This window comes from Gorilla gorilla, chromosome 17 (assembly GCF_029281585.2).
Source record: "Gorilla gorilla gorilla isolate KB3781 chromosome 17, NHGRI_mGorGor1-v2.1_pri, whole genome shotgun sequence".
Classification (NCBI taxonomy): domain Eukaryota; kingdom Metazoa; phylum Chordata; class Mammalia; order Primates; family Hominidae; genus Gorilla; species Gorilla gorilla.
The window spans coordinates 52,525,213-52,548,723 of NC_073241.2; the positions used below are offsets into that span (position 1 = coordinate 52,525,213).

At 45.4% G+C, this 23,511-nt stretch overlaps 1 protein-coding gene across 10 annotated transcripts in view; it reads right to left on the minus strand.

Moving 5' to 3' along the window:
• Window positions 1-3,392: 3,392 nt before the first annotated feature.
• The window catches only part of TMEM241 (transmembrane protein 241), a 143,673-nt gene continuing 123,554 nt past the window's right edge, over window positions 3,393-23,511 (minus strand). For 5 of the 10 annotated variants that reach the window (XM_055368337.2, XM_055368335.2, XM_055368338.2 and 2 more), the window contains 3 exons: window positions 17,056-17,120; window positions 16,706-16,789; window positions 3,393-5,452 (listed from right to left, as the gene is read on the minus strand). In XM_055368337.2, the coding sequence (XP_055224312.1) occupies window positions 5,392-5,452; window positions 16,706-16,789; window positions 17,056-17,120 (210 nt within the window). In that variant the 3' untranslated portion in view covers window positions 3,393-5,391. The remainder of the gene's footprint in view (window positions 5,453-16,705; window positions 16,790-17,055; window positions 17,121-23,511) is intronic. The other 5 variants (XM_031003665.3, XM_055368343.2, XM_063699122.1 and 2 more) reach the window with 1 other exon arrangement.

Consider the following 23,511-nt stretch of genomic DNA (forward strand, 5'->3'; position numbering starts at 1 on the left):
CCTCATTTCTCCTTCTCAACAGAACTCTCTAGCATGAAGGTTGAAAGCATGGGCTTTGAATAACCTGGATTCGAGTCCCAGCTGGGTGGGCCTGGAAAAGTTACTGAGTCTTTCCGATCCCCTTGGTAAAATGAAGAGAATGTCCCCTGCACTACCATTGGGAAGAATCAATGACAGGGAGCCTGGAGAGTACCCAGCACAATGCTTGGCATGAAATAGGCATCAGTAACTATAATCTTAAATATTATTATTGGGTCAGTAACCCCAGCAACCACCACCAACATCCCCTTCTTTTGCCACTTCCCTGGGCCAGTGTAGATGAACTGCTCTAAATCAGCAATAAGGCCAGGCGTGGTGGCTCACGCCTATAATCCCAGCACTTTGGGAGGCCGAGGTGGGCGGATCACTTGAAGTCGGGAGTTCGGGACCAGCCTGACCAATGTTGTGAAAGCCCATCTCTACTAAAAAGAAAATACAAAAGTAGCCGGGCGTGGTGGTGCATGCCTGTAATCCCAGCTACTTGGGAGGCAGAGGCAGGAGAATCGCTTGAACCTGGGAGGTAGAGGTTGCAGTGAGCCGAGATCGCGCCATTGCACTCCAGCCTGGGTGACAAGAGCGAAACTCCATCTCAAAAATAAATGAATGAATGAATGAATATAAATCAGCCATGACCAACAGACATATCATGGGAGCCACATCTATAAACTAAAATTTTCTAGCAGCCACGTTACAAAAGGTAAAGGGAAACAGGAGAAAGTAATTTTGATAGTATATTTTATTTAGCCCAATATATAAAAAATATTATTTCAACATGTAATCAATAGAAAAATGATGTGATATTTTACATTCTTTTTAAAAAATATTAAGTCTTTGAAACCAGTGTGTTCTTACACTTACAGCCCATCTGAATTTGGCCCAACCACACTCCAGTGCTCTAAAGCCACAGGTGGCCAGGGGCATCCACACTGGACAGCACAGGGCTAGAGGCACTGGGTGGGCCCTTCTCTGTTTCAAGTTCAGTGGTCTGGATGTGGGCAGAAAGAGGAGTCTGGATCCGGGTTAAAGCCACAAGAACTCCCTCCCCAGGGTTAACACCAATATTTTCTGTAACACTCCCCTGCCGGTATCGAAGAGAATAGAAAGAAAGGCAAAGGAAAGAAAATAAACAATTTATTTTTCTTTTATTGTTATTTTTAGAGACAGAGTTTGGCTCTGTTGCCCAGGCTGGAGTGCAGTGGCACAGTCATGGCTCATTGCAACCTTGACCCCTGAGCTCAAGCAATCCTTCTGCCTCAGCCTCCTGAGTAGCTGGGACTTACAGGCATGTGCCACCATGCCTGGCTAATTTTTATTTTTTATTTTTGTAGCGATGGAGGTTCACTGTGTTGCCCAGACTGGTCTCAAACTCCTGGGTTCAATCAATCCTCCCACCTCAGCCTCCTAAAGTGCTGGGATTACAGGCTTGAGCCACCATGCCTGGCCCTTATTTTTCTTTATATCCACAGCAGATTAGTAATAATACACCATTGTACACAACCTTGCCTCTCCTAATAGAAAGCACATTCTTTCTTTATAGAAATAAAAAAAACCCCAAATCCCAAGGCTCTGACTGGGTTCCAGCAAGGATTAAGGTCATCAGGTGCCAAACAGGACCCAAGGGTAAAGGCAGAGTGTGGGCTTACCTGGAGACTCCCTAAGCAGAAAATGAGAGCTTGGGGCTACAGTGAGGGGGCCACTCCACTGTTCAGGTCTGTGGGCTCATCCTTCATTCAGCGCTGAGCACGTGAATTTGGGCATAGAAGATGGTGGTTAAAGCTCGAATAAAAAGGCCCAAGAACCAATAGAAACTGAAGGAAACTGATAGCATACTGATGAAACACCTTATCCTCTGCCTCTTGCTGGTGTCAATGTAAGAAAAGATCTGAGATTTTAAGAACAACAGGCAGGGGGCAACATAGTGAGACCCCATCTCTACAAAGAATAAAAAATTAGCCGGGTGGAGTGGTATGTGCCTGTAGTCCCAGGCACTTGGGAGGCTGGGGTGGGAGGACTGCTTGAGCCTGGGAGGTTGAGGCTGCAGTGAGCTGCGACTGCACCACTGCACTCGAGCCTGGGTAACACAGTGAACCCCTATCTCAAGCAAACGAAACAAAACAACAAACAAACAAAAAAACAAAGAGGACTCTGAAAGGTGATTCAAACAACCAAACAAAAACAAATACAGGCTTGCTAGAGAACTATTTGAAAAAGGATCTAAAACTTCTCAGCCAAAGCTTTTGGGGCCAGTTCTGCTGGAAAGAGGACTGGGTTTAAACTGCATGGCTCTTTGCAGTCATCAGAACCTCCATTTGCTTAAATGGCACTTGGAAAGACAGGTATAAAATGACACTTGGACAGATGCCACTTTCTGCAAGTGGAAAAGAACTGGTCTCCGTTGTATAGAGTTTTACAGGAGCAAGAGAATAAGGACAATTCTAAACCCAGATTTTCTATTTGACCCTCAGTCTCTAGAAAGTTTGACATCCTAGATGAAGAACAAAAGTAAGTTGAACATGGACACAGAGAGAGGAACAACATATACCGGGCCTGTCGGGGGGTGGGGAGGGAGGGTGAATATTAGGAAAAATAGCCAATGCATGCTGGGCTTAATATCTAGGTGACTGGTGGATAGGTGCAGCAAACCACAACGGCACACATTTACCTATGTAACAAACCTGCACATGTACCCCAGAACTAAAAATAAAAAAAATTTAAATTAAAAAAGTAGAGACTCTTCAAAGTGAGAAGGTATGTCAGGCAGCTACTATTATTTTTCCTCCAAATTAATAAATGTAAGGTACCTGTTTAATCAGCTGGAGGTTAGAAAAAAAATAATATAAATATTTTTCATGGAAACAAACAAGAAGACAAAACAACAACAACAAAAGTAAGTTGAAAGCCATATGTGTTAAGGTCACTCTTAGCATTTTTACCTTACATGACAAGCAGAGACCAGGAAAAGACAAGGACATGAATTTAAGGTACTCAAGTTCCAAATACACGAATCCATTGCTAGTTGTTTCTTTTTCTCTTTCTTTTCTCAACAAGTTGGGGAACACACGCAGAAGCAACAACAGCCACCGACTGAGTTGACTGTATTCTCCATGGGGCTGAGTATGGACAAGGCGTATTTCCCGGACGCCAAGGGCAGGGGGTCTCCATCAATGACGTGGGTATTCAACACTACAGGGCCTGGCTCCCTGCTTGCGGAGGACTCATGGGTCACCCTGAATGGCCCAAACTCTCTGACACCTGGCAGAGTGGTAAGGTATTTGAAACATCTATTAGGAACAGAAATATTTATAGTCATTATTTTCTTAAACCTTCTTGGTGGGTTCAGAAACAAGTGACCGTTTTGTGTAAATTCATTTATTTTGGAGCAATGAGAACACATGGACATAGGGAGGGGAACATCACACACCAGGGCCTGTCAGGGGGTGGAGGGCTAGGGGAGGGATAACATTAGGGGAAATGCCTAATGTAGGTGACAGGTTGATGGGTGCAGCAAACCACCATGGCACGTGTATACCTATGTAACAAACCTGCACATTCTGCACGTGTACCCCAGAACTTAAAGTATAATAATAAAACAAAGAAAAAAGAAGTTCATTTATTTTGACTCCTACAAAGGCAAGGAATAGGGTTTTTGTTGTTGTAGTTGTTTTTGAGACTGTCTGGCTCTGTTGCCCAGGCTGGAGTGCAGTGGCGTAATTTTGGCTCACTGCAACCTCTGCCTCCCAGGTTCAAGCAATTCTCCTACCTCAGCCTCCTAAGTAGCTGGGACTACAGGCACACAACACCATATCAGGCTAATTTTTTTGTATTTTTAGTAGAGACAGGGTTTCACCATGTTGGCCAGGTTGGTCTTGAACTCCCGACCTCAGGTGATCTGCTTACTTCGGCCTCCCAAAGTGCTGGGATTATAGGCGTGAGCCACTGTGCCTGACCAGGAATAGGGTTTTAATACAATTTTTCATCTGGCCTGAAAAATATACTTCAGTGTTCAATGATTTGAAATCTCTGAGATATCGGGAAAGAAAGGGATTAAAAGCTTTAAGAAATATAAATATAAATGTGTGTGTGTGTGTGTGTGTGTATACATATACTATTTTTTTTTTTTTGCCCAGGGAAGACATCTGTCAGTGCTCATAAACCCTGTTTCCTCTGGTGATAAGTTAGTACCAGCTTAACCTGATGGTGGGCAAAAAAAGGACATGCAGAATTCAACGCAACACACATCCTGACAAGTTTATAAGGACCACGAGAAGTTTAGAGGCAGGAAATAAACAGTAACACCAACCATAAAAAGGCTGTCACTCACTCTAGAGTTTAAAATGCTCATACACAGGTGGGGGTGGGCCTTAGGCAAGCCAGCATGACAGCAAAGAAAGGACGGACCCAGAGGAGACTCCAAGGATGTAAAAACATGAATGAAACAAAACATACAACCAAGCCTCACCACAAAAATGACAACCGTGTGAGGTAATGCATTTGTTAGCTAGATTTAACCATTCCCAAAGCATTGTGTTGTGCGTGATAAATGCGCACTGTTACGTCTGTCAATTTAAAAATAAAAATGAGAAAGGCCGGGTGCAGTGGCTCATGCCTGTAATCTCAATACTTTGAGGCCAAGGTGGGAGGATTGCTTGAGCCCAGGAGTTTGAGACCAGCCTGGGCAACACAGTGAGATCCCCATCTCTAAAACAATAAAAATAGAAAAAATGAGACGGGTCTGGTGGTGCACATCAGCTACTCTGGATGCTGAGGCAGGAGGATGGCTTGAGCCTAGGAGGTCAAGGCTGTAGTGAGCTGTGATTGCACCACTGCGCTTCAGCCTAGGTGATAGAGTGAGGCCTTGTCTCTCAAAAATAATAATAAATAAAAATTTTAAATTTTAAAAATGAAAAAAAAAAAAAGATAACCAAACCCCTTAGGCCCACTACCTCGCACTGAAAGCAGTGTTTGGGAGAGAGCACGTGGCATCCAGAGGTGTGAAGCTCAGTCGAGGCGAGCAGAACCAGCCCATGAAATCCTGTACTTCCTGTTTCTGCAGAACCAGCTACAGCACGGTTGAGAGAGGTTCTCCAAATGGGAAGACGTAACAGACCGCTCCTCTGCAGCGACCTGCAGACCCCCAGAAAGGGTGCTCCTTGAAGCATCAGGGCCTCGGCCTCATCAGCCACCACCACATTCACTTGGGTGAGGGTGATGGCACTGCCCACCTGGCCTCACTGTCCTTGCGTTCCTCTTTCTGACACATTCAACAGGGAGCTATGAGACCAGGGGCTCATACACAGGTGTACAAGCTGTTCTCCCGCAGCAGCCTGTGAGTCTTTCTCTTGACCGTCTTGTTCAGGCGCTCTTCCGCTCTGAGAAAACCAGCAAGGCCTCTCCAAGCGCACCGAGCAGGAGGCTGCAAACAACAGCAGAAGGTCAGCTCTCCACTCCCCCGGGACCCCTGAGCTGCCTGGCGCCCACATACGCAGGGCAAGGGGTGCTTCCCCTCATCCTGCAACTGAGACTCATCACCAGCCCGAACTGCCATGCTTCCAGGTCAAGCCCAGGAATCGCTCCTATCCCTCAGGGCAGACCTCAGGTACACATGGGAGGTGAGAATGCAGGGAGGCGGGCTCGATACCTTCCCTTGGGGAAGAAGGTGAAGCGTCCCACACATCCTGACCAGGTGAGGATGATGCACTGGGTTAGTGCTCTCTGGCAGAAACACAGACTTCTGGCAGGAGAGATCCCATAGAGGCCTCTGGTGCTGTTGGCAAATTGGGCTGATGGATAGGAAATCACACAGGTATCCACACTCTTAAAATTAAGGTGACAATCTCAGTTTTCATTTCATTTAAACTACAGAACATTTAAAGGTGAAAATACAAGTGGGGAATCATAATTTTCCCACCAGCACAGAAAGAAACATGGCCAGTGATCTGAAATGAAAAAGCAGTGGGAGAACTGGAGACAGAGAGGGAAGAAGAGCTGAATATTTTAACATGCCTCTAATGTAATACAGCCAAAGTCCTCTCCACTTTCTATTTTGAACCTCGCCGTAGACAGTCTGGTGACTATCTGAATCCCGTTAGTCTTCTGGGGCCTGTGCTGGGCCATCACCAAGGGACTATGGTGGTAGGCCTCTGATGGGGAGAGCCCCTTTTTCAGAGGTGCCAACAGCCCTTTTGGTCAGACCCTTTCCTTCCCTTCCTCTCTCATCTGCCTACCCAACACCCCAGTCCTTCATACGCTCACCTGCAACACACACCCAGGCCATGGCGCCTTCGCACCTTGAACGTTTGGGGTGCTGAGTGTATGACACACACATAGGCTGTTCACGCTACATACCCTGTGAAAAATGTTCCTTTGGTGGGTGACCCGGACATACAGGTAACTCACACCATTTTCCACTTTAGAATAGGAATGAACTGACTATGAGTGAGAATATAAAAACCATATGTTTTAGAATCAGGCCAATTCAAGCTCTGGCGCAGGCATTTGTTAGTCAGGTGATCTTGCGTACGTTTTCAGCCTTAGTCTCTCCATCTGTACCACAGGAGATGATCGCATCTAACAGTCTCTGTGAGGCTAAGAAATAATATATCAGCAGCAACCCACCCCTGTGTTTAGCCTATGATGGACAATCACTAAGACAGGATTATTATTATTTTCCAGCCGACTGCCCTTTGAGAGTAGCAATCCCCTCCTCAGTGGCCCTCCTGGTGGGCCACCCAACTTCTGCCTGAAGATGTCTAGTGAGGGGCACGTCCTGTTGAGCAAGGCAAGCCTGTCCCATGGATGAGTGGCTCTGGTCACTGGATTCACATGCGTCTCCATGGGCATCTCACTTGCGGAAGCCACTGGGGTTGGCGGGGACTGACTGAGACATGTTCCTTCCCCCCGCTGACCCAGGCAGCTCTTCATCACACTAACTCTACAGCAGTAATTTCTTACAACCCCGCCCATGAGGCCAAAGCTGCTCTCCGGAGCAAGAGAGAACAAATGTACTCCTTCCTCAGCTTAGAGATCGGGAGAATCCCCCAAACACCATGATCTCCTCTCTCTGGTGATTAAAGGCCTCTGGGGGAAGGCAGCAGGAGACACTGGTCAGTCAGGTTGAGGGGCTTAGAGGATGTCCCCCACTTGGTTCACAATGGGGATGGAGGAGAGGGAGCCGAGGGAGATTGATGCCTAATACCTTACTCCAAGTTGGGATGTACTTTCCTCTTTCCTACAGAAATAAAACTATAACAGTGAAACTAAGTTGATCGTTCCTATTTAACTCACAAGAATGTAGCTGGAACGAATGTCCATGTTATGAACCAAATGACTATCTGTGGACCTCCCTAGATCTGTAATCATCATTGTCAGCACTGTCTCCGTGAGAAATTGTGACCCAAGTTCCCAACGACCCTATTTGGGAATGAGGCCGCTTTGTGAAGCTGGGAGCCTGCTTGTCCCTTGTCCAGCTCAGGACCCCAGATGCTGAGGGGTTCTATCACCTCTCCTCTTTGGAAAAGACATGACTGTGAAGGGGAGGCGTTCTTTTTGCACACTGGCTCACCTCCAAAGACCTGGCTTTTCCTTTTAAGTGACTGCCGTTCCCCTTGTAGCCCTTCATGAGCATGTATGCCACCCTGCCAAGTTCCCAGGCAATGCAGAGTCACCACGACCGGATGCAAGGGCTGCACGGAGCTTTGGGTTTGGGAGGGTTTTATTTCTGCAAATGTAACCAGGGGCTCGGACATTTTATACACTTTCCACTAATCCTCCTTAATCACCAGGGAGAAAACCAGGGTAGCAGCTGGCCCCTTGCCACTTTTACTTCCATAACCTTAGAACAATGCTGGAGTATAATAACCTTGCATTCTGTCCCTTTGCCTGAACTACTTTATGAAACACCAAAGCAGCTTAGTAAATACTAAAAATGAAAACAAACCTTGGTTCGGTTTACTGTTAGGAGAGCCAGGGAGGTAAGCTTTGATGTTGTTTTCTAAACAGCAGGAAAGGCTGACATGGGTCCAGGTATCTTAATAGCATTACAACTATTTAAGTCAGAGCTTGACTGAACTGTTTGCAAATCTTGTAATCCCCATCATTCCTGAAATGAACAAACTTCATGTAACCAAGGCATAAACATCAGATTGCAGGGCACACATGGCCAGAAATATCCATCACTAGCTTCTCTTCCAGAGGTTTATTTTCAGCACTTCTCCAGCCCTTCTCTTTCTCCTATGAGGGACCGAAGCCTCCATCTAAATTTTACATTTATTATTGTGGCTATTCAATTAATTCCTGTTGAGCTAGTAGACAGAGGATGGAGGCTGCATCCTTTACCTGGCTGCAGGCCCTGCGCCTAATGCAGCACTCAATAAATACCGATTCAATGAATAGTTAAACTGTTAATATTTTATCCCCTTTCTCCCATCTATACAGATGGGAGAAGTCCCAAACTATTTGGTCTAAAAATAATTTGGTCCTAAACTATTTTTTCCTTTTTCTCTCTTCCTCACCACAATGTGTCTGCCCCATGCTCCATTCCTTGGGGCTCTGCCGAGTGAGTTCATAATCTATTAAATTATGATAAAATTTGAGAGGTAATAAGCAACGTTATTGAGAAGGCCCTTCTTACATAGAATTTTAAAGAGGAGGTTTCAAATTTTTAATTCGAATGGAGAACTCATAAATTTCAGACACTGTGATCCTGAAGGCGTTTTGGAGTGTGATGGGGGACGTTTTCTTTGCCCCTAAATTCATTCTTTCTATACATAGGTTTGGGCAGCCTCCGTGAAGTTCCTTAAAATTAAAGGGATAAGAAATCTTTACTCAAAGATTATATACGATCATTTTCTAAAGACCCTCAGTGTTGGTGAGGTTTGTGCTAGGCTCAAGTTCAAGTGATCCTCATGGCTGATAAACAGCGATCAATGGCAAGTTCAGTGAATGATGTGCAAAGGGAAAAATGTGATCATGGAATCCTTAGAACAAAGAAGTTGCATTTTGGTTATTCTTTTCTTTCCTTGTCCTTAAACTATTCCAAAGAGAAGGGTGACTCTCCCCATCTATAAAACGGGAGAGGAGAGGAGTCACCATAATTAATTCCACTTGACAAGGATACCGCTCTCAGGTCAGTATCTTTCTCTTTTGTATGCTTCAAATCTCCTTTGCTGAATTTTGAAACAGAGGGAATTAATATTACTATAAAACTGTTAATTAAAAATGAACAATTAAATAGAAATCTGGATATTTACATTACTGGGCTTGAAATAGATTGTTTTTATAATAATTGGCTGGATGAGAGCAGTTGTTTTTAATTAAAGACTTTAAAAATATTGAGTACTTCGGTTTATAATTGTTCTTGGATACAATATTTTGAAGGCTGGCCACTCAGCGTTGATTCAGCAAGCATTCAACACTAGGCCTAGAGATGCAAAGGTGAATGAAACACACCCTTTCTCCTAGAGCTGCTCACAGCCTGGTGGGAGAGATGGCGCCAGCCACCTGTCACTCAGTGCAGCAAGTGCCTACAGAGCCAGACACAGACACAGAGGGGATGGGAGGAGCAGCTGAGGACCTGACACTTGAGCTGATCCAAAGCTCTCATTCGATGAGCAAGTTCCTTAAGATCTTGCTGAAATTTCAAATGGAATTTTCTCCACTAGCCCCCATGAACTTTAGACCAGTGATTCTCAACTGGGGTGGGACTTTTGGCAATGTCGGGGATGTTTTTCGTTGTTACAACTGAGGGGGTGCTACTGGCATCTAGCGAGTGGGGTTCAGGTTTGCTGCTAGACATCCTACAAGGCACAGAACAACCCCTCAAAACAAGGAATTATCAGTCCCAAATATTAATAGTGCTTTGGGTGAGAAGCCCTACTTCAGATGGCCTACTTTGTGTAGCTAAGCTGTTGTCCATCCAAGGAGGAGGATAATGACATATATATTTGAACACTTATCCCCTACATGGTGATCTCCCTGGAGTCAGGGAATGTGCCTTGCTTCCTTCTGTAGTCTCAGAGCCCAGCCCAGCCCTTTGGTGGAATGCACGAATATACAAATATATGGATGCAAGGCTACTGGCTGGAGCAGGGTCCTCCAGTCTCAGCCAGCCAGGGTGGTGGAGGCCATGGTGGATTGGAGAGCACACGCCAACGTGAAGAGGCAGCCTCTATTCATTCCAGCAACTGCTGCTGTGTGCAAATGCAGGCCCAACATTAACAGCTGCTCCACATTTTCAAAAGAATCTGTAAATCTGGATTTGTATGAGGAAATCACCCGATTTCAAAATGGTGATGACTAACTTAAAACTTGAAAAGCAAATGACAAGAAATAGTAACTATACCAGCACACACAATAGGTCCAAACAAAATAGGCCTGCAGCCTCTGCCCTTTGTGACTTCTGATCAGTTTAAAGTCCCATGCCACAGGGATCAGCTGCCGCCCCTGCCTGGGCTCTGAGAGCTGGTCACCCAGCCACGCTTGAACACGCCTAGTATATGGACAAGGCAGACCAGCTCTGTGCAAGACATAGAGCTGAAGCACAGTCCACTCTTCTGGTGGTTCACTTTGTGGTTGGAAAATTCCTTCAGGCTGAAAACACACCATCTTTAACCTCAGGAGTCCTCAAAAATCAGGAAATTCCAAAGTCAAGGTTCCTTTTGCAATAATCACACATTCTGTTTCCTTAATTTGGGAACACACAGCCTTTCTTTCCATTTTTCTCAGGGCATAAGATAAAGTTCACAGGATGTGAAACAGCCCAGAGACAGCCTCTTACAGACGCCTGCTTCCTTACTATTCCGACTCAGCATTTCCTCACACTGGAGAGCCGTCTTACTCTTAGCTCTCACGTTCAGTTCAATACCTGGGTTTCTTTGGCTCATTTTGAAATTCTGTACAAAATGTGGTCAATGCAGGCTTACTTGTAAGAGAAAGATATTGTCAAGAATTTAGGGGCTGGGCGCAGTGGCTCACGCCTGTAATCCCAGCACTTTGGGAGGCTGAGGTGGGCGGATCACTTGAGGCCAGGAGTTCGAGACCAGCCTGGCCAACATGGCAAAACCTGGTCTCTCCTAAAAATACAAAAATTAGTCGGGCATGGTGGCGTGTGCCTGTAATCCCAGCCATTTGGGAAGCTGAGGCATGAGAATTGCTTGAACCCAGGGAGATGGAGGTTCCAGTGAGCTGAGATTGCGCCACTGCACTTCAGCCTGGGCGTCAGAGCAAAACTGTATCTCCAGGAAAAAAAAAAAAAAAAAAAAAAAGAATTTAGGCTAGTCTGGGAGTGGTGGCTCCCTCCTGCAATCTCAGCACTTTGGGAGGCTGAGGCTGGAGGACGGCTTGAGGCCAGGAGTTTGAGATCAGCCTGGGCAACATAGAGAGGCCCTGTGTTAAAAAAAAAAAAAAAAAAAAAAAAAAAATCCTTGCTAACACGGTGAAACCCCGTCTCTATTAAAAAAATAAAATACAAAAAATTAGCCGGACACGGTGGCGGGTGCCTGTGGTCCCAGCTACTTGGGAGGCTGAGGCAGGAGAATGGTGTGAACCCAGGAGGCGGAGCTTGCAGTGAGCCGAGATTGCGCCACTGAACTCCAGCCTGGGTGACAGAGTGAGACTCCATCTCAAAAAAAAAAAAAAAAAATTAAAGAATTTAGACAAACACTATGAAAGTTAAGGATACAGAAATTTGGGGAAAAGTCTCAAGAATTTTTATATATATATATATTTATATAACATATCATATATAATTATATATAATTCATATAATAAAATGTAATATAACAAAATACATATAATTCTTGTTATATAATAACATATCATATGTAAAACAAGAATTATATATAAATGACATTATATATCTATCAAATATATAACATATATAAAATACATATATTCTCTTTATATATAGAAAGAGAGAGAGGGAGAGAGAGACGCATGTACACATATACATATCTCAGGATATAAAGGTTTCTTCTCTGGGCAGCTGGATTTTGGGATGTCAACCTGCCTACCATTTGTGTCACCCCTCCCCAGAAAGACAGGTGCAGAGGAAGAGGGGGGAGGAAGATTAGCTCCCTGCTTCAGAGCCCCAGTTCTGGTTACAAATCACTGAGTCTCCACTGGCTGCCCTGTCTTCCCAGGTGAGAGGGGTCCAGTCCTCTTCCATCCCCCAACTCTCAGCCCAGCTAAGCCTCTTCCTCTGCATAAGGCCCAGTTCACACCAGCTCCAGGGGCATCTTCCAAACACTCCTGGCCTCTCTCCCTTCTTCAGTCTTCTTATTCACTGGGCATTAACACAGTTACTATCTGATCCATCCAATGAATTAGCTTTCTGATTTGCCCTTCCTTTGATAACCCCTTAAGTGTTGGATATCTTATATTTCTTAATGGTTTCCACATACTGTGCATACAGCAGTCACTCAATAAAGATGTTTAACTGATTGATATGATGGAATTATAGCTATGGTATAAAAAACCTATAACAATGAGATTTTCCTCCCTAAAAATGTCTACTGGACATTCTTAGTTTGCAGGTCAGTCCCTGAACAGGAATTAGGACTGTCTTGTGCTGGGTGACGCTGTTTGTTTCCTCTGCTGTCAAATCATCTACATACTCTTTAGGGAGGATCACAGTGGTGGGACGAGGAACATTTAAGCCATTTTCCCTTATAACTCCCTCATGAGCTTCTGCCTGTACATTATCTACACTGCTGTAAATCCTTGGTGTTTTTCAATTCAGTTCTAGCAGGTTACAGGGCTTTGTACACACAGACCTGGGTTTGAAACCTGGTCCAACTGCCTAGTAGCTATAAAATCTTGGGAAAATAAGTATCTCTGGACCTCAGCTTCTTCATCTTTAAAATATGGATGACTTGGAAGAGTGTTGTAAAAGTAAATGAGATAATATTAATGTAAGAAATGTCTGAGGCACAGTAGTTGCCCAATAAATGGTTAGTTATTATTATTAAAAAGAAGAGGAAGACATAGCAGGAGGAGGAAGAGGAAGGTGTAGGAACATTTCCTAATTTTTCCTTCCATTTGTCTTCTTGGGGCAGGAAATGCCCCCACTGGCGCTCCTGAGAAAGGTTGGAAATCCCATTTTCTGAGTGCAGTGAGCAAAACCATTCATTTCTGTCCATCTAGGATGATTTAGATATGGACCTGCCCTCAGGCAGGGCAATGAGCATGTATAGACACTGCAGAGGCAGTGATTTTTGACTTTTATCCAAGAATGGTTCCTGGCACACATGAGGCACTTGGTAAATGTCTATTTATTGAAGGAACCCCTTCCAGCCCAAAGCCACACAAGATGCACGGTTACCTTTTAGACTCCCCATCATGGTATTCCACAGGGCCACTGGTGCTGCCCCTCACATTTATCCCATATGAATCTCCTACCGATGTTCAAAAATAACACTGTTGTTTCTGTGGCTATGTCAGCATCCAAGGCCACCTGGGAGATGGGAGGCTGTCCTGCGCACACCTGGGTACCAGTGCTGACTCCCACCAGCCAGCATGGTGGTCCTTGACTTAAGCAAGTGACAACTCAGCAGGTCCAACTTGCAAACAAATGCAAAAAAAAAAAGAAGGAAGGGGAAAGATCAGCTATTAGGACTACTCTGATTGCAGGCATGGAAAAAAATACTTACTTTCTTCTTATTATTTTTTTTTTGAGATGGAGTTTTGCTCTTGTTTCCCAGGCTGGAGTGCAATGGCATGATCTCGGTTCACTGCAACCTCCACCTCCCAGGTTCAAGCGATTCTCCTGCCTCAGCCTCCCAAGTAGCTGGGATTACAGGCATGTGCCACCACACCTGGCTAATTTTGTATTTTTAGTAGAGACAGGGTTTCTCCATGTTGGTCAGGCTGGTCTCGAACTCCCGACCTCAGGTGATCCACCCGCCTTGGCCTCCCAAAGTGCTAGGATTACAGGCGTGAGCCACTGCGCCCAGCTAAAATACTTATTTTCTAGAGTCAGGCATTATTTGAGCAAAGCTAAGCAATACTATGTTTTTTCTTTCCTGATAATACTGGTAAAGAAATGTAAAAACCCATTCCAAAATTTGCCTGCACTTCAATTTTATAGTGCTATTCTGTGGGGGGGAAAATCTGCCAAGTAATATATAGGAACTAGAATAGAAATAAGCATGATCTTAAAGTGGTCCTAGGCTTTTTTTCCTTTTTAAAACAAAGGACAGAAGACCAGTGAGCAGCAACAACAAATGTGAATTTTTCTACATAATGTGCAGCATCCAGGATTGAGGCCAGGCTGCCCCTGGTCACAGGGAAGGAAACAAAACTTTGTCATCAGCCCAAGAAATGGACTATTTATGTGTGATGTGTGTGAGGGCTGCTCAGTGTGGTTTCATTTCAGAAACACTGTTGTGGCTAGGCCCCCAGATCTAACACCTCCTACAGTGAACAGAGTCCACCTCCGTTGGGTTACACATGCCTGGCCAAATGCAGCACTGTTCTCACCCTTCAACCGAACCGTAGTGACGTCTGGCAAGAGGAGTTTGAGGGAGTGAAGGATGAGCGACTTTCGCTTTTTACTTGATATATTTCTGTATTGTTTTAAATGTCTTATAAATAGCATGCATTACTCTATTGCTTAAAAATACATACATATATATTCCCCAAATTAAAGCATGCCTATTCATCAGCAATGAGCTGTTTTAACTGTTTAAACTCTCCATTACTTCCTCCCTCACCTTCGCCTTCCCTGCAGACCACAACCCAAATCCTTGGTAACAATCACCTATTGGTTTGAATAGTAGTAATCAGAATAGATAACATTCTTAACTCTCCAATGGGCAGGTCTTGTGTAGAGAGTTCAGGGGTGAAACCCACCCGATCGCTTCATTCTTGTCCTCATGTGGTCATAACCAACTGGCCCTTGAACGAGAGGCACATGGTCCTAATAAGTTCAGAAGGCCTGTTTCCTGTCTCAGATGAGAGCTCCGAGGCCTGAGCGGAGGGCGAGCCCGGGGCGCTGGTCACAGCTGGGTCCTCTCCGACAGTAGTACTTTCTCTGTGCATCCCTGTGTTACTCATGGCCCAAACCTCCCTTGTGAGTCACGGGCTCTGAGGGCTATGGGGCAGGGCAGTGTGGCCTTTTCCAGGAGGTGTGTCCTGAAGCTACCATCACAATGGCCACACCTACCTCCTGGGACTCTGAGTCCCCACTGTGTCTCCCCACAGCCATGCCCCTGCCTCAGCCATCCTTCTGAAGAACCCACCTGTCCCCATCTGCCCTGCTCAGCCATCCTTCTGAAGAGCCTGCCTGTCCTGGTCTTCCCTGCTGAACACCACCCCACACCCAACTGTCTCCTGCATACCCCCAGGGTCCTGCGCACTGCTTCTGGGAGGGAGGCAGACCCTAATGGGCAGAAAGGAACGAATCTGGTCACAACAGTCAGAACTGTCAGGGAGGAAATTAGCAAGGCGACAGGAAAAAGCTAGCAGGGCTTGCACAGGATGTGGCCAGGGAAGCCCCTCTGAGGTCACCTCGATTTGAAGGCCTGGGGGATGAGCAGTAGTGGCCAACTGAAAGCAGGGAGGAAGGCATCTGGGCCAAAGTGACAGGCCCAGAAGCCCTGAGGAGACACATGTGTGCCATGGCCAAGGTACAGAAAGGCTCTCCCCTCCCCAGATCTGCAGGCTGATTTGGCGAACGACCTATTCCTGTGTCTCCACTCTGTGGTCCAACAGGCACCTCAGGCTTCATACATTCAAACCAAAGCCCAATACGCCTCCACCACCACCTTGCCAAACCCTGCTCTTCACACAACATTCTCCATTTCAGTAAAGGCAACCTCATTCTTTCATTGCTCGGAACCCAAACCTAGAAGTCATCCTAGACTCCCCTCTCTCAAATCCTAGTGCCTCAGATATCCTACCATGTCTCCCCACCTCCACTGCTATCAGCCAGTTCTCAGCCATCATCATCTTGCACCTAGATCATGGCAAGAGCCCCTGGTCTTCTTGCTTCCTCCCCACCCCTTGGCACCACTGTCCCCCAGCATCCCCATGGCTCACTCCCTCACTTCCTTCTGGTCTCTGTTCAGACAGCTTAGTGAGGCGTGCTGTCTTTATGCAAATGGGCAGTGCATTCTAAACAGGATCATTTGGAGCTTATCTGAGAGAAAGTTAATGGAAAAATCAAAGAAATGGAAAGACACCCAAACACAGCACGTGTTCTCTCTCTCTCTCTCTCTCTCTCTCTCTGTGTGTGTGTGTGTGTGTGTGTGTGTGTGTGTGTGTGTGTATACAGTTGCCCCTCAGTACCTAAAGGGGATCTGTTCCAGGATGTCCATGGGTTGTCAAGTCTCTTATATAAAATGGTGTCGTGTTTGCCTACAACCCATGCACATCCTCCTGTATATTTTAAATCATCTCTAGATTACTTGTAATATCAAATACAGTGTAAATGCTATGTAAATAGTTGTTATACTGTACTGTTTAGGAAATAATAACAAGAAAAAAAGTCTGTACATGTTCAGTACAGATGCAACCATTGCAGGCCTAAACTACATTGTTGACCCACAGTTGGTTTAATCTGAGGATCTGGAACCTGTTCAAAGGGCTGATTGTGTGTGTGTGTGTGTGTGTATAGTGGTTTACTAAACATTACATATTATTATACATATTATATTATACATATACTTACATATATATACACATAGTGGTTGACCAGCGGTGGCTGCCCTGGGGTGGAGGAGTGAGGGTGATGTTCTGTTTCTTGCTCTGGATGCTGGTTATGGTATACAGAATGGTTGGTTTGTACAAATCCATCAAGTAGTATATTTATGATATATGCACTCTTCCCAATTTGTATTTACAGGTCAATAAAAGTTTTTTTTTTTTTTAAAGAAAGCTTTGCTAATATGAGATTTGCATTTGGATGGAGATACACAGCCAACGCACACTCCCTTTCTGCAACATTTGAGAGAAAAATTTAGTATCCTGACGAAACTCAGTAACTAATTGGCACTTTATCTCTCTATGCAAAAGACTTACCATCCCATGGTTGCGCTGGTCAGGATCGCATCAAACAGCAATACTGATAAGCCAGCTGTGATTATCTGTAGAAATAATTTCAACAAAAGGTCATCATACCAGCAGGGCTCTGGAAACCTCCAATGTCATTTTTTTCACAAGCTTAGCTCACTTGAGTTCGGATGCCTGCCATCAGGCACTTCGTTCCACGTCCCGTGTCCTTTTCCCCACACGCTTCCTAGTCAGCCCCCTGTACTTAGCGGTGCCTCTGAGCCAAGCATTTGGTGTAGAAAAGGCTAAGTCTTAGTCTGTTTTGGAGGTGAGAATGTTCAAAGAAGCATTTAACTTCCAAATTCTTCAAAAGGGAGGCGCACAGCCAAGGCCGCCCTCATCTCTCTCCAGGGAAGGGGTATATTAAGAAAACTCATTTCCATTTTGTCTCAGCAGTGCAGAACTCATCTCCAAGGTCAGATGTGCTCATTAACCTGTTCTCGGATCCTCCAGATAAAAACTTATCTGTCACCCAGCCTTTGTCCAATGCACCATCTCTCTGTCCTCACCTAATGCTCCCATCTTTCTGATCCATGACACATTCTAAGAAACCAGGTGCATCCTGGGGAAAGGAGTGATTAAATCATTAATTAATTATTTGCAAATACCTAGAAGCCAGAGGAGAGGGAAGAGGTTACCTCCACATCTCTCAAGGCTGGAAATTCCAGAAAGGTGTCTCAGGAATGGCAGCCACAGGACTCAGACCCCAGAAGTGCCTCGAACCCCCCAGCACCAAGAGTGTGTGTAAACCAGTGGCCCCGCTCTGTCCACACTTGGAATGTCTGCTTAAGGAAAGATGTTTCTGGCTTCCAGTCTTCCACATCCTGCAGGTCAAAACAGCTTCCATGGGGAAGGTAAGCTTAAGAAACTGCTTTCTTGCAGTGAGAGGTGGGATGTAGGCCGTGTTGGGAGAGGTTCAGCTACCATCTCCCTCAAGGGGATTTCATGTGCTGTCTTGGAGGCCTCTTTGGGTCTCCAAGCTGGGAGCAAGGCAGCAGACAGACAAGCAGAAGGAAGGAGTATGTTTATGAACCTCATCGTCACTCATTACCATCTCAGAAAGAAGTCTGGAACTACAAACACAGAACTCTCATGATAGGATATAAACATGGTGAGATTTTGGAACTTTTCTTTGTAGTTAAGTCATTTGGTATCACTTTCTGCCTCGCTTTATTGATTTGTAGCAAAAACCTTGATTACGAAAAAAGACCTGGGTATTGTCCTCAGGGGCAATAAAGAAGTAGAAGCCCAGCCAGAGAGACAATTACAAGAATACAAAGGATAGGGAAAGAGATTTCTCTAAGTGGAGACTAGTGGTGGCTTTTTCTAAAGATCATATTGAATGACAACTTTTGAGCTGATGCGCATGATGAACGTCCCTCTTTTCTTTTCCCTTTTTTTTTTTTTTGAGACAGGGTCTCGCTTTGTCGCCCAGGCTGGAGTGCAGTGGCGTGATCTCAGCTCACTGTAGCCTCGACCTCCCAGGACTCAAGCACTCCTCCCGAGTAGCTGGGCCTATAAGGCATACACTGCCACACCCAGCTAATTTTTAATATTTGTTTGTAGAGACAACGTCTCACTTTGTTGCCCAGGCTGGTCTTGAACTCCTGGGCTCAAGCAATCCCACCCGCCTTGGCCTCCCAAAGTGCTGGAATTATAGGCGTGAGCCACCGTGCCTGGCCCTTTTTTTTTTTTTTAACATTTAATTTAGGACTTCTGCATCTATGGTCATAAATGAAGCGGACTAAAATGTTATTACCTCTCAATGCAATTGTCTGGTCTTGGAAACAATGTTGTACTAACCACATAAGTGAGTTCATCAGCTTCTCTGCTTATTATCCTGCAACAGTTATAGATGATCTTGACTCTGAAAGTTACCCGTGACTTGAAGGCCCCTGGATCTAGATCTCCTAGCTGGGGGTGATCTTTAATAGCTATTAGCCTAATCAAGTCTTCTCTTTCTCATTGTTGCATATTTTCCATTTTCACTTTTCCCCAAAATGTATTTCATCCAGGTCTCCCAATTCATTAATATTTAGCTGTTTGAAGAAATATTTTACATTGTTTGTGCCTGTTTGATTACCTTCCTTTTTTGTTATGTTTCTCTTCATTCCCCCCACCCCCTTCATTAGTCTTGACTGAAGTTAACTATGTTGTTAGTCATTCTTTCCTTTTGCAACTTCTTAGACGTGGCCTGGGACGGTGCCAATGGAGATGTATTTCTTGGACTTGCTGAGAAAGGCTCCATCCCACTGATGGATGTTGGCTGTGCTGGCAGCTCCGCATAATGGAACACTTCGCTTGATTTATAAAGGACCCAACTTGTCATTTCTATGTCCTCACCACTGTCTTTATTGTCCTTGCCTGTTTTTACCAGCTGTTCAAGGCCTTCTTTGATTGGCTTCTCTCCTTCTCTGACTGCCTAACTCAGGTGACTTTCAGTCCAGCTGGTAAAAAGGGACAACTGCCCTGTCCCCCACCACACCCACAGCCTGGGATTTGTGCCTCTGCTCCTCCGTGAGCCTCTTTAGCTTAGGAGGAATCCTGTCTGCCGTGAGATAGATAGCTGGTCTGCTCATTCCTCTGAAATGCACCTTTTGCCAAAAAAAACACATCTTAAAAATTTTAAACCAGCCCTTACTTGAAAAGAAGGTTGGTTTAGCAGCCACTCCGGTGCCTTCGCCGTCTGCCACTTCCTGGAAATGTTTGTATAGTCTCCTGCCTTCTCCTGAGTCACCTTTCCAAAATTCAAAATTCTCAAAAGTTTTATCACCCAAGGAACAAGTGTGCTGCTGCCTGAGACCCTTTATCTTATTTCTGTAGAGAATGTAGACTGAAGTTGTTTGCACCGTGGGACAACTGTGGGGTTGGACGGGCCCATTTTTAATCTATTCGGTACAGGCAAGACTCCTCTGAAAGGATGATGTGTTCTCTCCCCAGCACGTGGTTTCTACCTGCGTGATGCCCCACTACTGTCCTATTAATCAGTGATCTGTTTACAAGCCTATCTCCCCTCTCTGCATTGTGAACTCTTAAGGTCAAAGACTTGGAAGCCATCCCAGGACCAAGGTCAGTGCCGCAGAGCCTGGCTCAGTCACATTCGACAAAGGGTGGAAAGAACCTGAGCCAACCGGGCGCGGTGGCTCACGCCTGTAATCCCAGCACTTTGGGAGGCCAAGACGGGCGGATCACGAGGTCAGGAGATCAAGACCATCCTGGCTAACATGGTGAAACCCCGTCTCTACTAAAAATACGAAAAATTAGCCGGGCGTGATGGCGGGCGCCTGTAGTCCCAGCTACTCGGGAGGCTGAGGCAGGAGAATCGCTGGAACCCGGAAGAGGGAGCATGCAGTGAGCCGAGATCACGCCACTGCACTCCAGCCTATCTGACAGAGCGAGACTCCATCTCAAAAAAAAAAAAACAAAAAACCTGAGCCTCTGATCCTCCCTGGAGGGCACATGAACATGCAACAGGCTTGGTACTGGCTTCCTTTTTGCTCACTTGGAAAGTCAGCACAGGGGAAGAGGCTCCTCATGTGCTTGAAAGCTCAAAATTTGCTCTGAGACATGTAGGAACATGTAGTGTCAGCACAGAAAACAAAATCTTTTATCATTAAGCCCAAAACAAGCATTTAAAAGCAAAGGGGTAAAATAGGGAAAAGAAAAAAAAAAGGAGCCCCCTGTGACTCTGGAGCACTTGGAGGCTTACAAAGGAATGCACTGGTGTGAGTGTGTGACAAGAAGCATAACTTTAATTCCTGACTTCCAGCTCCTGGGTGACAAGGTCACCCAGGATGATCAGTAATTCTACTAAAAACACACAGGTGTGAAATCTACCCAGTTTTCACTTCCTGCCTGGCCCTTGAAGAGCATCATTGCCACCTCCCCATCATTTGCTGAGCACTAGTTGTGGGAATGCATTGCTTTTCCCATTTGTACCAGGGGCTTCCTGAGTGATCCACCTGGTGGTGGGACCTACAGCACAGAGACCCCAGGTATTAGCACTGAGGATGGAACCACTGAAGCTGCCTCTTTGCTCCCCTCCTCTCTCACTGCACCCCAACCACCCAAGGCCACACAGTCCACTGAGTGGGACCTTGCTTTTGTCCTGACTCTCAAGCCACACCAGTCTCCCTCTTTGTGCTCCACATTTGACTCTGATCTCCAACCCAGGGAAGGGAGCTTTCTAGGCTGCCTGGCTCTGGCCAGACCTTGGCCTTATGACTAGAACCTTGACTGACGCCCCACAGAACTAGGACTAATAATCCAGAAGGACTCTCCACTGAGTACTGACCATTGCCTGGATTTCCAGCCCTGTGTCCAATCTTCCAGGTTTAGAACTTAACTATTATGCTCCAGCGGACACTACACACAGCACCCACCAGCTGCACCTTCAGAGCTCCAGAGCCAGCCTCCACAAGAACAGCCTCTTAGGCTTGGACACACCTTGGAGTGACAGTCTCCCAAATTCTAGCCATCCTTGCCTTCCTCTTCAGAAATGCGTGCAAAAGGCCTCATGCTCCAAGGCTTTAGGTGTCATGTCACTTGCTCCACAGTTAATCAGTGGATTGGTCTCCTGTTGCATCAAGCAATCCTTTCCTCTAAGTAACAGAAATTGATCCCAGTGCATCTCACTGTGTGGTCATGGGATAAAACCAAGCTCCCAGTATTCCAGGGCTGAGAGTCATGCTCCAGATGTTAACAAGCCTACTGCAGTGTGCTTACCCTGGGGGGCTACTAAGTGCTCTGACACCACCTTCAATGCGATAATATTCCCCAAAGAACAAGAGTCTTTCTCATACACTACATTTTGTACTCCAAAAATGTTAGTAAAAGCATAAACATTTTTGAAAAACCCTCTTGAAATGACTAAAATCTGCCCATGAGAAAACTTTCAATTTACTCTTGGAACTAGCCATTCAAGAAGACCTAAGAAATAGTCATCACCTGTACTGTCAATTGGTGTACTTGCTTATAAAAAGCATTTTAAAAAACAGATTTTTCCCAAAGAAGAAAGAGTCTTGTCATCTGAGGAATGTCTCCTTCTCACACACAGACCCGAATAACAAACCCCAGGACCTGCCACAGGCAGAGGGGTGCCAACAACAGCAGAACTCAATACGATGTGTCAGCCGCAGGGCTTTGAACTTCCTAGCTTTGTCAACGGCTGTCACAACCTCTGTGTTATTTAAACAGATTTTGGTATTTAAAGCAGATCAGGTTTGTTTTTCAAACATTCATTTCAATCCTGAGACAAATTTTCCATTTAAGGGGAAAATGGTGGTGGTGCTGGGGGGTGTTGTAAGTAGGAACCTGCCAGATTATCAGGTATTTGGGAGACAATCAGAGATTTAGGTTTATTGTTCTATTGGTTTTTAAATGCATATGACTCTTAAGAAAAAAGTGATGCATACAAGACTCTCCCTTGCCTGCTTCTTCAGCCCAGTTACAGCCATGTACCTCCCTTTTAAAGGGGTTGCAATTTTTCAAACACAGTTTCCTACCATCTTCTTGCTTTTGCTCAGCAAGTTCTCTCTGCCTGGAAACATTTCATAGGTCTGCCGATATAGCCGACATAATTCCTACTGACCATTCAAAAATCCATCTTGAGAAAACTTTTACTGAACTTGGCCCCCGTCCACACACCCAACTGGATCAAGCACTTCCTCTCAAGGCTCCCACAACCCCTTGCCATCGCACATGCCAAACCCTATTTGCAATATGCGGTCTTCTTCCAATCAGGGCATGTGCTATTCATCTTTGAATGTTCAGGGGCTACCAATAGAGACTTGCATGTGACAGTTTCTGCACCAGATAATCAGAGCTGGTAATATAACCTTTAAGGTCACAATGCTGTTTTGTTTTGTTGTTTAATCCTTTTTCATATATTTGGGAAAACTGGAACCAAGGACTTGAGAACCACTGGGACATTCTCTCTACCCCTTATCCTTGACCAGTTCCCTCCATAGAGTTAGAAAGAGCTTCACAGAGCGGATCTAAGCCTAGATCTCTCTGGATTCTAGTCCCAAAATGCCAGGGACGATTCTAATTGGCTCCTGGACCAACTGACTGGGGCCTGGGAGGCAGAGTCATATAAGAATAAGGAAGCTCACTCAGGAACTTCATGGTTGGAAGAAGGAAGGAACATTTTATTGGAGGAAGGTATGGGAAGTGCTGGCAGGCAGAACAACAGGTAGCTTTCTTCTATCTGCCATGCAAAGTGTGGTCACAGACAAGCAGCATCAGCAACATCTGGGAGCTTACGCGAAATGCAGAATCTCAGGTTCCACCCCTGACCTACTAAATGCATCTGCACTGGCACAAATGCCCAGGTGATATGCATACACATTAACATGTGAGAGTTCTGTTCTATACCCCTCAACTCCAGCCACAAGGCTCCAGAATGACTTCCTCCAGCTGGTGTAC